At 44.0% G+C, this 12,643-nt stretch overlaps 1 protein-coding gene across 1 annotated transcript in view; it reads right to left on the bottom strand.

Annotated features, from left to right (window-relative positions):
• CSMD2 (CUB and Sushi multiple domains 2) overlaps positions 1-12,643 on the bottom strand; it is a 536,402-nt gene that overhangs the window by 7,334 nt on the left and 516,425 nt on the right. The window contains exons 62-67 of the mRNA XM_077837745.1: positions 10,548-10,621; positions 8,449-8,560; positions 4,329-4,508; positions 3,593-3,658; positions 1,326-1,487; positions 446-558 (exon numbers count right to left, since the gene is read on the bottom strand). Coding sequence (XP_077693871.1) covers positions 446-558; positions 1,326-1,487; positions 3,593-3,658; positions 4,329-4,508; positions 8,449-8,560; positions 10,548-10,621 — 707 coding nt within the window. The remainder of the gene's footprint in view (positions 1-445; positions 559-1,325; positions 1,488-3,592; positions 3,659-4,328; positions 4,509-8,448; positions 8,561-10,547; positions 10,622-12,643) is intronic.

Genomic DNA, 12,643 nt, shown 5'->3' with positions numbered 1-12,643 from the left:
GGAAGCTATCAGAGACAAAAGCTGGTGTGGGAAGCCAAGTCCTTAGGGAAAGATTAGCTCTTTTGGATGTTGAACCGAGACATAATGCTGAGCTGGAATGAACCTTCTTGGCTATTCCTTTTGTGTTATCTGGAGAACATGCAGATTTAACAACACTGGGCAATGAAAAGCCTTATGGCCATAAGTGATAGGAGAAAGGCTGCTTGTGCAATGTTAATCTAATGCCCTGGCAGAGAGCATTGCATCCCTTTTTAACAGCAGAGGATAACAACCTACTACTGCTACCAGCTAAGTGAATTACTCTTTCAGCTTAGGTGGCAGAGGTCTGTGCTGTGGTTCTCAAGGTCAGACTTTGCTGATAACCCATGAAAGGGCTGCTACACTAACACACACTGCCACGCAAGAGAGTTTTGTACTTACAGTACACATTTGCCGATATACTTACGTGCCCATCTAAAGCCCATTTATCATTCTTGAACTTGTTAACAAAGATCTCCACCGGTCCTGTTATCTGATAAACCTGGAGAAGCAAGTGCATGTCTTCTCTCTTGTAAATGCCTGGAAAAGGACACAGGGGTTTTACCAATCAGACATTCTTGGTCTAGCAAACCTGTCAGGTGCCATATTTCGATATGGAGGTGCGGGGGCTCAGCCAGTGAAACAAATAGTCTGAGATGACAATAATGCTTGGATTTATAAAAGTAGCTTAAGAGAATTTTCTACCTGAGCCAGAGATGGTGGCACAATAATTGCTTCTTCCCAAAGCAAGAAACAACTCCTGCACCATATAAAAGTGTCACTGCGAAGCGATAAAACCAGAACAAAACACCACCCCACAGACCTCCACAGGATAATAAACCATCTGGAGGACGGGAAGAACCTAGCCTGTCACTGTTTAAGCTTTATAACCAGTTCATTATAAGAAGCACGGAACGGAGGATAATGAGGCGGAGGTGTTTATGCCTTTTTACCTCATTTGTATTAACTAATTGTGAATCTGCCACGGCAGTGTGAAGGGACCCAAGCATGAGCTCAGGACTGGCTTTCAGCTGGAATCAGAGCAAACAAAAGTCTGTATCTTATATACAAGCAACTCCAGATGCAGCAACTCCTTGGTTTCCGTCTCTTTAACGCTAACAAAGAGCGGAGGTTTCAAAGCTCAGCTGTTCTGTTGAAGATCCAGCAGGCAATCAATATTATTCACAAAACAGAACAACGCTGCTTCAGTTTGTGACTCCAAAGGCCACCGTTTCAGTGTGAGAGACTGACTGCACCTGCCACGGTGAGTGTAGATCCATACAAGCCACTGTGCTAGAACTCCTTACCTGACACCAGCAGTTCCACGCCACTGTGGTCTATCAAAGTAGCATTGACTTTACTGGTAGTGGGATCGAAGCTAGTGACAGAGAGCATAGCGGGCTGCTTCTTTCCCATGTATTCATAGGAGCCTTTCCACAGGGAATTCTTTGCAAACACATCAGTGGGAACTGGAAACAGTAAGAAAGAGGGGTGGGGAGGAAAGAGGGGGTTTTGAGCAGAGCTGAATGAATGCAAGGTATATCCTATCATATTGTTGGATGATTGATAATATTGCGAGCATCCCTTGGGAGGAAAAGACAACAAACAACAGGCAGAAAAAAAGACAAACAACAGGCAGAGCCACAGGAATGAATTTATTTAAAGGTGCAATTTCAGCTGGGTTAAAAATATATTTAAAAAAAATTGAATATGAATAGAAAATTGTTTGTCACGTTTGGAAACTCAGATGCACAAAGATCTCGCTAAACACATGAGAAACACAAAGTGTAACGGACTAGAAGCTAAAGGGAAACTGATCAGTCTGGTTTCCTTGTTCAAGTGGGGGAAGGGTAGAAAGAAAACAAACAGCACAAAATGTCAAAAGTATTAATAATATTTGTATTACAGTAGTGCAGAGAGGCCCCAGTTGGGTTTGAGGACTCATCATGCTAGAGGCTGTATATACACATAGTAGGAGACAGACCTAGATTTTTAAAGGTACTTATGTGGTGCTGTGCTCAGCATTACAAGGCCTAAGTGATTTATGAGCCTAAATCTCATTTGCCTAAACCCCATTGATTGTCAAAGGGATTTTGACTCCTAAGTGCTACATTTCTTTTGAAAATGAGTTTGAGACTCCTAAATGAGTTAAGTGTTGCAATGCTGAGCACAGCAACACTGAAGTACCTTTAAAAATCTGGGCCATAGTGTATTAGCCAAAGAAATAACAATTTAAAGACAGACAAAATGCAGAAGAAAGGAAATGTTATTATGCCCATTTTACAGATTGGGAACAGAGGCACAGAGCAGTTTAAGGTCCACAGAGAGCCTGTGGCAGAGCTGGGAGTTGAACCTTGGAGTCCTGAGTGTTACACTAGGGCCTTAATCATGAGACCATCCTTCCTCTAAAGAGTACATTTGATTTTTAAAGTTCTCCCCCAAAGGGCTCATGTAAAAAATGGTGAAAAAATGTGGTTTCCATTCTGCAGGATTCGAACATGGACCCACCTGTCATGTTCTTAAAAAATTATCACAATTTGTGTTTTGAAAAAATTAGCATCTCCCCCTCTTCCTCCTTTTCCCCCTCTTTTTTTTTTCTGCCCAGGAGCATGAAAGGAAAAGTGAAACTGTCGCTTTGATCCATATTATATTTCCAAACTTTTCACAGAGTTTAAGGCCAGAAGAGATCATTTAGTCTCACCTCCTGTACACAGGGCCATTCAATTTCACCCAGATACCCCTATACTAACACAAAAGATTTCCATTAGACTAAAACGTTTCATTCCTTGGGAGCCTAACTTGTGTGCCAGAGAGAGTAAACAGGAGAGATGAATGACCAAGGCCCCTGGAATGGCTCCAATTTTGGAAAACGTAAGTTTAATTTGTCCCTTTGCCCCTCTGTCTGCAATTTGTCCAGTGCTGAGGAAGTTTTGAAAAGTGGCAAAAGGAAAATGAAAAGGAAAAACAAAGTGAGAAAACCCCCAAGCCCTGGTTCAGTCTATGGTATTTGACAGCAGAAAGGAATAAAGGAAAAAAGGAGGAGAGAGAAAGGGAAAAAAAACAAACTCTGATATTTTGAAATCTCCAGTTTTGACAAAGCACTGGAAAATAAAAAATAACTCCTCACCCAAACAATACAGCTTTTCAGGTAAGTTTTCTTTATGGAAAAACAACAACAATTTTTCATTAAAAAAAAAGTTTCTGACTCAAAAGTTCTGACCAGCTCTACTCCGAGGGGACATATAAGGCATATAAGAGATTTTCAAAGGCGCAAAAGAGAAATTCAATAGGAGCCAGGTGCCTAACTCCCTTGGGCTGTGATTCTCACGGATGTCTAAGTGTGGTCCTACCACAGAACCCAGTGGTTAGGGGACTCTGCGTGTTTCCACCAGCCCTGTAGTTTAAAGAACTGCAGGGAACAATCTAAAAGCTATTTGTTAGCCTTCTGATCGATTTGATAACAGGGAAAGGCAGGGGAGCTGGAGATTGCTTCTTGCCACCTTCTATTTCCACATTTCTGTGTTAAGACTGAATATCAATGCTTCCAACAGCATAAATAGCCATGCTACAGTACCTGACATTTTAGCAAGGGGTGGATCCCTGGCAGTGCCAACCGGTCTTCCGCTAGGTCGTATATCAGCTAAAAAGAATGGGCAAAAATGCAGCCAATTAATATTACGGGACACTGAAGTATGGTTTAATCACTTCCCTTGTGGCAATGCATGATTTATGCGTGGGAGTCGCTTCACACTCGTTTCCCAGTGCTTGGATATTTGTTACAGCTCAGAAAGGAGCAGCAAGAGAAGAGAAACATCGAGCTACCATTTCTTATGCTCACAGTGTGTGTGCTCACCCCCAGTAACTGGTACCCCAAACGGCTTCCCAAACAGCCTGTTGATAGCTGGAATAGCTCTGGGATCTGGAATTCCCCTCCTATCCATCTGCATCTCTGTGAGGAGTCTGTTTCTGTTGGGACTTTAACTAGGGTTCTTCAGAGCCAAATGCCAATGTAGGTAAAACAGAGACTCCCCATTAGCTGCTAGCCCTGGTGTCAAAAAACCTGATTCACCTGGCTTTGAAGCCTATGACAGTGTTTTCCTTGACATCATCGCAAGTTGGATCAGGCTTTATACATTTATACAAGACCTGCAGTCACAAAACAACAAGACTATTGCCAGCTTCTCTCAGATGTATCCTGGATGTTGTGAGACAGCAAATTCCCCTTGGATCACAACTGCTCATCCCTGTGCCTCCAAGACACAACCCAAGCCAATCAGTCCCTTCCCTCCCTGCGGGCTCAGGGCTCTTACCAAGACAAATGGGTGGTTTCCCTGTCCAGCTCCCATCCGCTTTGCAGGTTCTGTGTTCGGATCCTCCTGTGAGATAGTACCCACTCTGGCAGGAGTAGATCAAGGTGTAGCCCAAGGAGGGCAAATCTAGGGCACCTACATTAGCATGGGATGGGGTCTCTGGCTGTTTGCAGTGATGAGCTGGAAAAACAGAAAGGGTGGAGATGAGAAGACCTGCCTGGATATTGACACAAGGGGTGAAATCCTGACTCCACTGAAATCAGTGGGAGCTTTGCCATTGACTTCAGTGCGGTCAGGATTGAACCCAAGGAAGTTTTGTCCTGCTTAAAACTCTCTGAAGCCCTTCAGTGAAGATGACCAGGTCGGGCATCTCACAGACACAGTGAATGCAACAGGCCAAAGACGCCTGCCTCAATAGTTGGACGCCCATTTGTTTGAACGCAGAGTGCCACTTTCAACAGGTCTCCTGAACCAGAGCCTGGGCACTCCCAAACACTCCTGCAAGTGGTGTCAAGGAACAGTAGGATTCCTCAGACGTGCACATCTATGGGCAGAAAAAGCCACACTGCCGGGTTTCAAGTTCACTCTCCGATACGCCATCAGTTTACGAGTCAACGAACGAGCTTCCCAGCTAGTGGCGCCTCCAATTCTACCAAGGATTTGAGAGCTGAGCCCTGTTCGTCCCACACCTCTTAGGTCCTCCTCAGTACAAAGATCCCCAAATTGGAACTGTGCTGAAAAGGCCCTTGCCGATGCACAAGGCAGAACAGAATTTAGCTCATTCTCCTGCCGCTCTGCAAGACCTTGCACCTTGAAGTCAGCAGGCACGTGAGCAAATACATGGGGCAAGAAGGGGCCATTTTTACACAGTCCCTTATCTGAACCTAACTAGCCAAAAAAGCCAAGAAAGACAATCTTCTAATCTCCCCCTTGCCTCCTTTGGCCGTAGTCCCAGCATAGTGTCACCGTGTAAATATGCAGATAGAAAATGGCCTGAAGGCAAATCCTGCTTTAATCTTGAGTTACTTTTGCAGAAGAACATTGAAAACTGCTAAGGCTGTGATCGTATCAGTGGTTCTACACGGTGGCCATGTGATGGATTCTCTCCTTATTTCGCCTCTGTTCCAAGGATCCCTATTGACTGGCCTCCTACCTAATAATTTATACCTATCTGTCTGCAGAATCACAGGGTCAAATCTTCTAGGGTGACTAGATGTCCCGATTTTATTGGGACAGTCCCGACTTTGGGGGCTTTTTCTTATATGGGCACCTATTACCCACCACCTCCTGTCCCGATTTTTCACACTTGCTGTCTGGTCATCCTAAAATCTTCAGAGGTGCTGAATATCTGTGTTCCCATAGTTACTCAGAATCTTTCAGGGTTTGGCCCTTAGATATTAAAAATCTATGAGATCGTGTGTGTGTGTGTGTGATTTACTGCTCTATGCAGCCCTGTTGTTAAACATACCACAGTTTCCTAGGGGCGGGGGGTTACTACACAAACCTAATCATGACAGGTTTCAGAGTAACAGCCGGGTTAGTCTGTATTCGCAAAAAGAAAAGGAGTACTTGTGGCACCTTAGAGACTAACCAATTTATTTGAGCATGAGCTTTCGTGAGCTACAGCTCACTTCATCAGATGCATCTGATGAAGTGAGCTGTAGCTCACGAAAGCTTATGCTCAAATAAATTGGTTCGTCTCTAAGGTGCCACAAGTACTCCTTTTCTTTTTTCTTTAAACCTAATCATATAATTGGTAGGAAGCTTTCCCCAAACCTCCCACTTATTTCTCCCTTTCTGTGGATCTCAAAGCACTTTCCAAACATGAATGAAGCCCCAACAGACCCTGTGTGGTGAGTATTATTGTTATTATAATCTACATTCTACAGATGGGAAAACAAAGACAGAGAAATGACTAGCCCAAAGTCACCCCGAAAATCAAATGGTAAATCTAGGTAACTATGTAGGAGTCCTTGTGGCACCTTAGAGACGAACCAATTTATTTGAGCATGAGCTTTCTGCATCCGATGAAGTGAGCTGTAGCTCACGAAAGCTCATGCTCAAATAAATTGGTTAGTCTCTAAGGTGCCACAAGTCCTCCTTTTCTTTTTGCGAATACAGACTAACACGGCTGCTCCTCTGAAACATGTAGGAGTCCTGGCTCTACGCTAATCAGTAGAGGATAATTCGGCTTTCAGTAAATTAGAGTTACTGCACCTAATTCTACTCCTGTGGAGAGGAGGCTTCAAGAAGAACTGATAGCTGGCAAGTCGGTATTTCTCCCTGCTATAAGCAAGCAACAGAAACATTTTTGCTTCAACTCTCATAAGAGCAGCAACTAACTGCCACTCACACCCGTAGCTGCTTTTCATACTCAGTGTCTTCCAGTCCAGCAGCAAGGAAGGTGAGTGTATGATCTAGTCTAATTACAAAGGTAAGCTAAGGAGAAACACTGCTCTCTGCCAGGGCAAAGCAGCCACACACCGCACAATTGCATCTTTCTCCTCCAATTCTCCATGTTAGGAATTTTAACGGCTGATGCCCAATTAAGCCACGTCAGGTTGGCACACTTTGCCCTAACGACAACAAACATCTGAAATAACCTACTGAAGAAGGCCAAGAACACATTCAAGAGAACTCTAGGAGCAAGGGAGTGAGAGAACAAGACCTTGGGATTAAAGGGAACTGGGCTATGAATGATGTTTTCCTGTCCCGTAAAGGGCCCGATCCAGCTCTTATTGGGAATTTTTCCATGGATGTCCATGGTAGCGGGATCGGGCTCAAAGCAATTTATGGCTTTGAGTAAGTCCACTGGTCTGAAGTTAAATTCAGCGTGAGGCCCAGTGTTTGAAGGTGTTCACACAGCATGGTAAGGAAAGTAGTGTAATGAGCTGAATAGAACAGAATAGCACAAAATCCCAATCCACATTTGATAGGAGATTCCCCACCTCCATCCGCAGCTCAGAGGAAGAGTAATAAGGTGCTCCATGCCACAAATTGCCAATCCCTACTCCATCGAAGGACCTGCTTTCACATAACCCTGATTGCTTCCATTCTCAGTTAAGGGCCCATGCTTACAGTATAACTTTCAGTGGGGCATCTCAACATCTTCAGAGCGCACAGAAAGAGACACCTGCATTAAAGTCACGTGTCCCCAACCATGTGTTGCAAGGCGCGTGGCACAGCCCGCCAGCACCACAGTAAATGTATGTCTTCAAGGCAAGTAAAAGCCGCTTTCTAAACCTGCGTGAGCTAACTTGGGTTAGAACAGCAGGGAAGACACAGCAACTTGGCTTTTAACTGGGGTTAGCAGCTTGAGTTCAACTCCAGACTCCCCAGCAGGCTTGAACTGAAGCTGCTAACCTGAATTAAAAATTGAGTTACTGGGACTTCAGTGCCGTTTTAACCTGAGTTAAGAACACACCTTGTTTTTGCAGTCAAGACGTACCCTCAGCAGGTTTAGTTCTTGTAGATTGTGTAGCTTTTCAGTCGACATTGGGCCAATATAGAGTTATTAATTAAATGTATGTAGTACATGCTCTTACAGAATTACATTAACTGGATAAGATCATGGTAATAAGTCACCCCAGAAGAGGAAGGGAGAAGAATTCTAATATTTCTGATGAGACGCTAGATGCCGCGATACCAAATTGGAGCTCAGTACGTTGAATTAAATTCCTCCCTGTATAACAGGGAGAAGATGGTGGAGAACTGAATGAGATAAACTACAATTTATTCAAGACCTACAGAAACATCATCCCACTGAAGTGGTCTTCTGGCTGAAGAGTATTACTTGGGCCCTCCAGCCTGAGATTCTGTGTCTTGACCATTAAACACAGTTGCAAAAGTATGAAACACACCAAGCCTCATCTCGGCACAAGATCAAACTCTTTGGCTGAAGGAAAAAAAAAACACCTGAAAACAAATCTGGCTGTTCTCATCTGCTGTATCCATGTCAGCAGAGAAGTGCCCTGCGGTTTTGCAAACAGAGAATCAGAACATATGATATTTCAGTGCCCCCTGGCCTCTAACGCAGAACGGCCAAAGTTTTGCTGTGTAAAGCCCGCTGACATGGACAAAGGAGTCTGTAGTACGGACAAAGCTTCCCCGTGACACTTACGAACACAATCCGGCTGTACTCCACTCCACGTCAGGTTGGGGAGGCATGTTCTAGTGGTTGAGCCTTGCAGCAGGTATCCTTTCTGACACCTGAAGAACATGATGCTTCCCACCTATCGCGACAAAAGATAAAGAGCTGGATTGTCCAGTGTAATCGACCAGTTGACACACACTGTGTTCTACGCCAGTCCCAGAGTGTTCAGAGCTCTTGGAAAAAACTCTCCATTTGCTTAAGTGGGCAAAGTGCTGCTCCATTCACAGAAGCACGTGTGGCTTTTTTGTCATACAATTACCCCCAAATTAGCAGCATCACAAGTTATTTACAACTGATCGAAATTTTTTCAAAATGTTGATTACAGCGTTCATCAAAATTGTATCCATAAAAAAATCCAGGAATAAAATGTCATTAAAATGTGTAGTCCACGTTTCACCTACTCTGGTGTTATTTATTACAGTAGCACTCAGAAGCCCTGGTCAAGATGAGGGCCCCATTATGCGAAGTGCAGTGCGAACACACAAGAAGATATATGGTCCTTGCCTTAAGGAACAATGTTTATTTTCCTTATGATAAATGTTTAAAGTGACATTCAGAATAAATAATGATAATAGGAAACATCCCTTACTTACATTATAGATACCACCTTGACTTATGGACCCTGAAAAGGATTCTAAAAATCTAATTTATTTTACACCATTATTGTTTATTTGTCACATTTTGTTCTACAGGGACAGCAAAGCCAGACTAGTCAGTTTCAGGTCCTGTTTTCATAGGCTCCTAGCATGATGCTATTTCTTTTGGGTTTCCATCACTACAAGCAAATATTTCCTTTTAAAGACAGAATACATTAAAAATTAAAAAAAAAAAAAGTGAGAGAGCACTTTTCACTTCTAAATTCTGTATAAACTCTGCTCTTTTTTAGTTGGTTTTTGCTGTTGGCGGGTTTTTGTTGCTTAAACATTTTGATCATTAAAGAAACCCCCCAAACTAACAAACTATCAGAAACATTATTTCAGTTTTTTACATGGAAGTTCAAGATACATAGTGGGGTGTAATCCTAGCCCGCTCTTAAGACAAATGGGCATGTTGCCAGGACTTCACCCGTGATCACAGGGATTAGAGGGGAATGACTGATTGAGGTGTACACACCTTTCTGACTCCAATTATCACAACTTCCTGGCATTTGCACGTGTGGGTGCTTACTAATCTTTTCTGCAGGCTCAACATTCAAAGACAACTGGAAATTTGGCACATCTGATCATCTTTCCGCCTCCCACAAGGACAAAAGTAACATAAGATTTTCCCCTGCAGTTTCTCCCACACAGTACCACCTCCTCATCAGCCAATCTACAAACATTCTGATTTTGTGATGTTTTGCCATGTGCAGGCTCTTGCAGGGTTCCACCTGGCTGATGATGGCCTGCTCTCCTTAATACAGCCCAAGAGAGCAGTCTCATTCACAGCATGGGTACCAGTGTGGCTCAGCAATCTCGCCAACGCCACTTACCAAAAAAAAAAAAAAAATCACACTTGCGGCATCTCCGTATTAATGAGGACCTAGAATTAACACACTAACCCCTGGATCAACGTAACAAATTAGCAGCTTTACTCAAAAAATCCACTTTCGGAGGAAAGCCCACATCCAATTAACTAATCCCTCCTCATATCCCACCCTAGCATGTAAGGGGTCTTGTGTAAAACACAGGATGGGAATGCACAGGTGGAACCTGGAGGAGATCTCTCCAGGACATTACATTGATTTCTTCCCCCATCAAGCCTGAGATTAGTAAAGCCACTTAAGTGATTTGGATTTAAAAGTAATGGAAACAGGGCATGCAATGCTAATACTAATTCCACTAATAATAAATCTTAGTTAGCAGCGTAATTAACAGCATAAATCTAATACTTAAACACACTGAAGGTTCGCTGTGGAATCATTGCACACTCTGGCAAGAGCCCATAGGCGTGAAGTCTAATTGAGGTCCCAGGGACTTCTTGAGCAAGTCAGCGCTAACCGACAACAGTACAGGTTGCAGAGTCTACGCAACTTGTACTTGTGTAACGGAGAAAGTGACACGGGGATATGATGGTAATTACATTACCTGATAACCTTGGGAATTGTTCTGCATTCCAAAGAGCGGCACACCAGGGTCTGCACAGGTAGTGAGAGTTGGATCTTAAATAGAAAAAAAATGAACACAGCAATATTAAAAGGACTCAGAGACTGAGGGTGTTAGTGAAATCCATTCCAGAGCTACGCATCCTCCCGGCTCGCTCTACAGCTGTTTCACCTTCCTTTTCACGTGGGACTTATGTATTTTGCGACAGAACTAATATGTACCATCAGAGAGAATTAAACAACTATTTCTGTCTCTTAGTCTGTGGTGGGTCCAACACAGTGTAACGGGAACCACTGCACCCCTCAGGGAAAAATAAACAAGACAAAAATCCACCAGTGAGGTATATTTCCCTCCCTTTTCCAGTTCTACACACCATTCGCAACAGTTGATTCAGTACATTATTAGACCTGGGATCCGTGCACAAGCAGGTACTGTGGCATCCCAGCTGGCCTGGGAGCATTCCAATAGCATGCACCAAAGCTACAGCAGGAGTTCCTAAGTCACCTGGCCGTAGTTGAGGAAAGTGCAAGAGTGATTGGAAAAATTTAGTAACTTAAAACAGGAACCATTTTTTTGGGGTAAAAAATCCTCCCCCAAATCCCATTTTTCAACCACCTCTAGAGAGTGTCTTTAAGCCCATGGGTAAGCAGGACCCAACCCACAATCTTAATTTAGAGACACAGACAGTTCCCCCAGCTGCACCTGGCACCACAGAATGTCTAACAGACTGTTCCATTATCACTGCCTGGGTGGGATGGGAGATCCAAGCATTTTTAAAGGCATATTGGTAATGTTTCCCCCATCTGGGCATTTCAAGTATTACAAAACCCCTTCCTGGGCCGTTTGGACGATGCCGAGATGTTGTCACTTTGCGCATTGATGTGCAGCCTCTTGGTTTATTGGTCATTTTCTCTCTATCAACAGGGTTGTTTGTTCAATCTCATTTTCTAATGCTCCAGGCAGGGTTTACACAGGCAATAATAGTGGTTAGATTCCAAGTTCCATGTACTGCCCTGGAATAGCTGGATTCTGCTACAATAATCTGCAGTGAAACAGGTCCCAGTCTTGACATGTAAGTCCCATCTGTGCTACAGTTATTATGGTACTGGGTCACCCATGGGCAACGCAATTGTGCTCTGACATGACCTTTTGGTTTTGGCCTACGAGAGGTGCTAGCTCCCTTTATATCTTCTCTGCCTTGCCGCGGGGGACAAGCAATGTTATGAAAGTTGCTCGGTGTGGTTTTCCATCAGGATTCCGCTCGGCTGCCTCTGTCACCAAACGCTCATCTCAGAACCCTGCTATTTCATGGTGATTGATGGTGACTGGAGATGTTAATGCATCTCAGATACATAATCTCTCTTTATGCCTAGTTTGGTCTCAATCCATCAGAAGATGGATACATGCAAGTCAGGAGAAATACCTGCCGTTGCCATTACAGCATATATCACTTTCTTCTTCCAGTGCGAAGACAAGAGCTGTGAATCAGTTGAATGAAAGCTGAAATGTATCAAGTTTGTCCTCGAGTTCCAAACTGATCAAAGAAGCTGTAATCCCTGCCTGATAGGTAGCAGCAGCAAGGCTGATTGGGAGATGAAAAAACAAACCAACCAAACACACAAGCGAAGATACTGAGGATGGACAGTCCCCTGCTGGATCCATGGGGGAAGCAGTACTGGCTGACAAAGTGCCATTTCCTTGCAGACTCTGTGTGCTTTTGTGAAGCTATGAGCTTGATAGGACAGCGTGAAGCTGAAAAGCCCCCTCTCCTGCAGGGGGCTGAGAATGGGCGAAATGTTTGGAACAGGAGGAGCAGTTCTGACTAAGACTCTGCCCAGCAATGGGCTGAGCACAGCGGCTAGGATGGATCAGTAGGTGACCTGGGTGAAAAATCGGCTGTGGGCACTGTACATGGGCATTGCATTCAGGCCTTGATCCCGAGTCCTTGACTTGGGCTCAGCAGGAATAGTCAGTGCACAGATGCACCGAAGTTTGAACACTAGCCATCGCCGTGTGCACCGAGCAGAAGTAAGTCACAAGCTCCCTGGGTGCTGGAGCACAGGATAAAAACAGGGAGT

Source organism: Eretmochelys imbricata, chromosome 19 (assembly GCF_965152235.1).
Source record: "Eretmochelys imbricata isolate rEreImb1 chromosome 19, rEreImb1.hap1, whole genome shotgun sequence".
Classification (NCBI taxonomy): Eukaryota; Metazoa; Chordata; order Testudines; family Cheloniidae; genus Eretmochelys; species Eretmochelys imbricata.
Note: the sequence above shows the minus strand (reverse complement) of the source record. Positions and strands in the feature narration are given on the sequence as shown.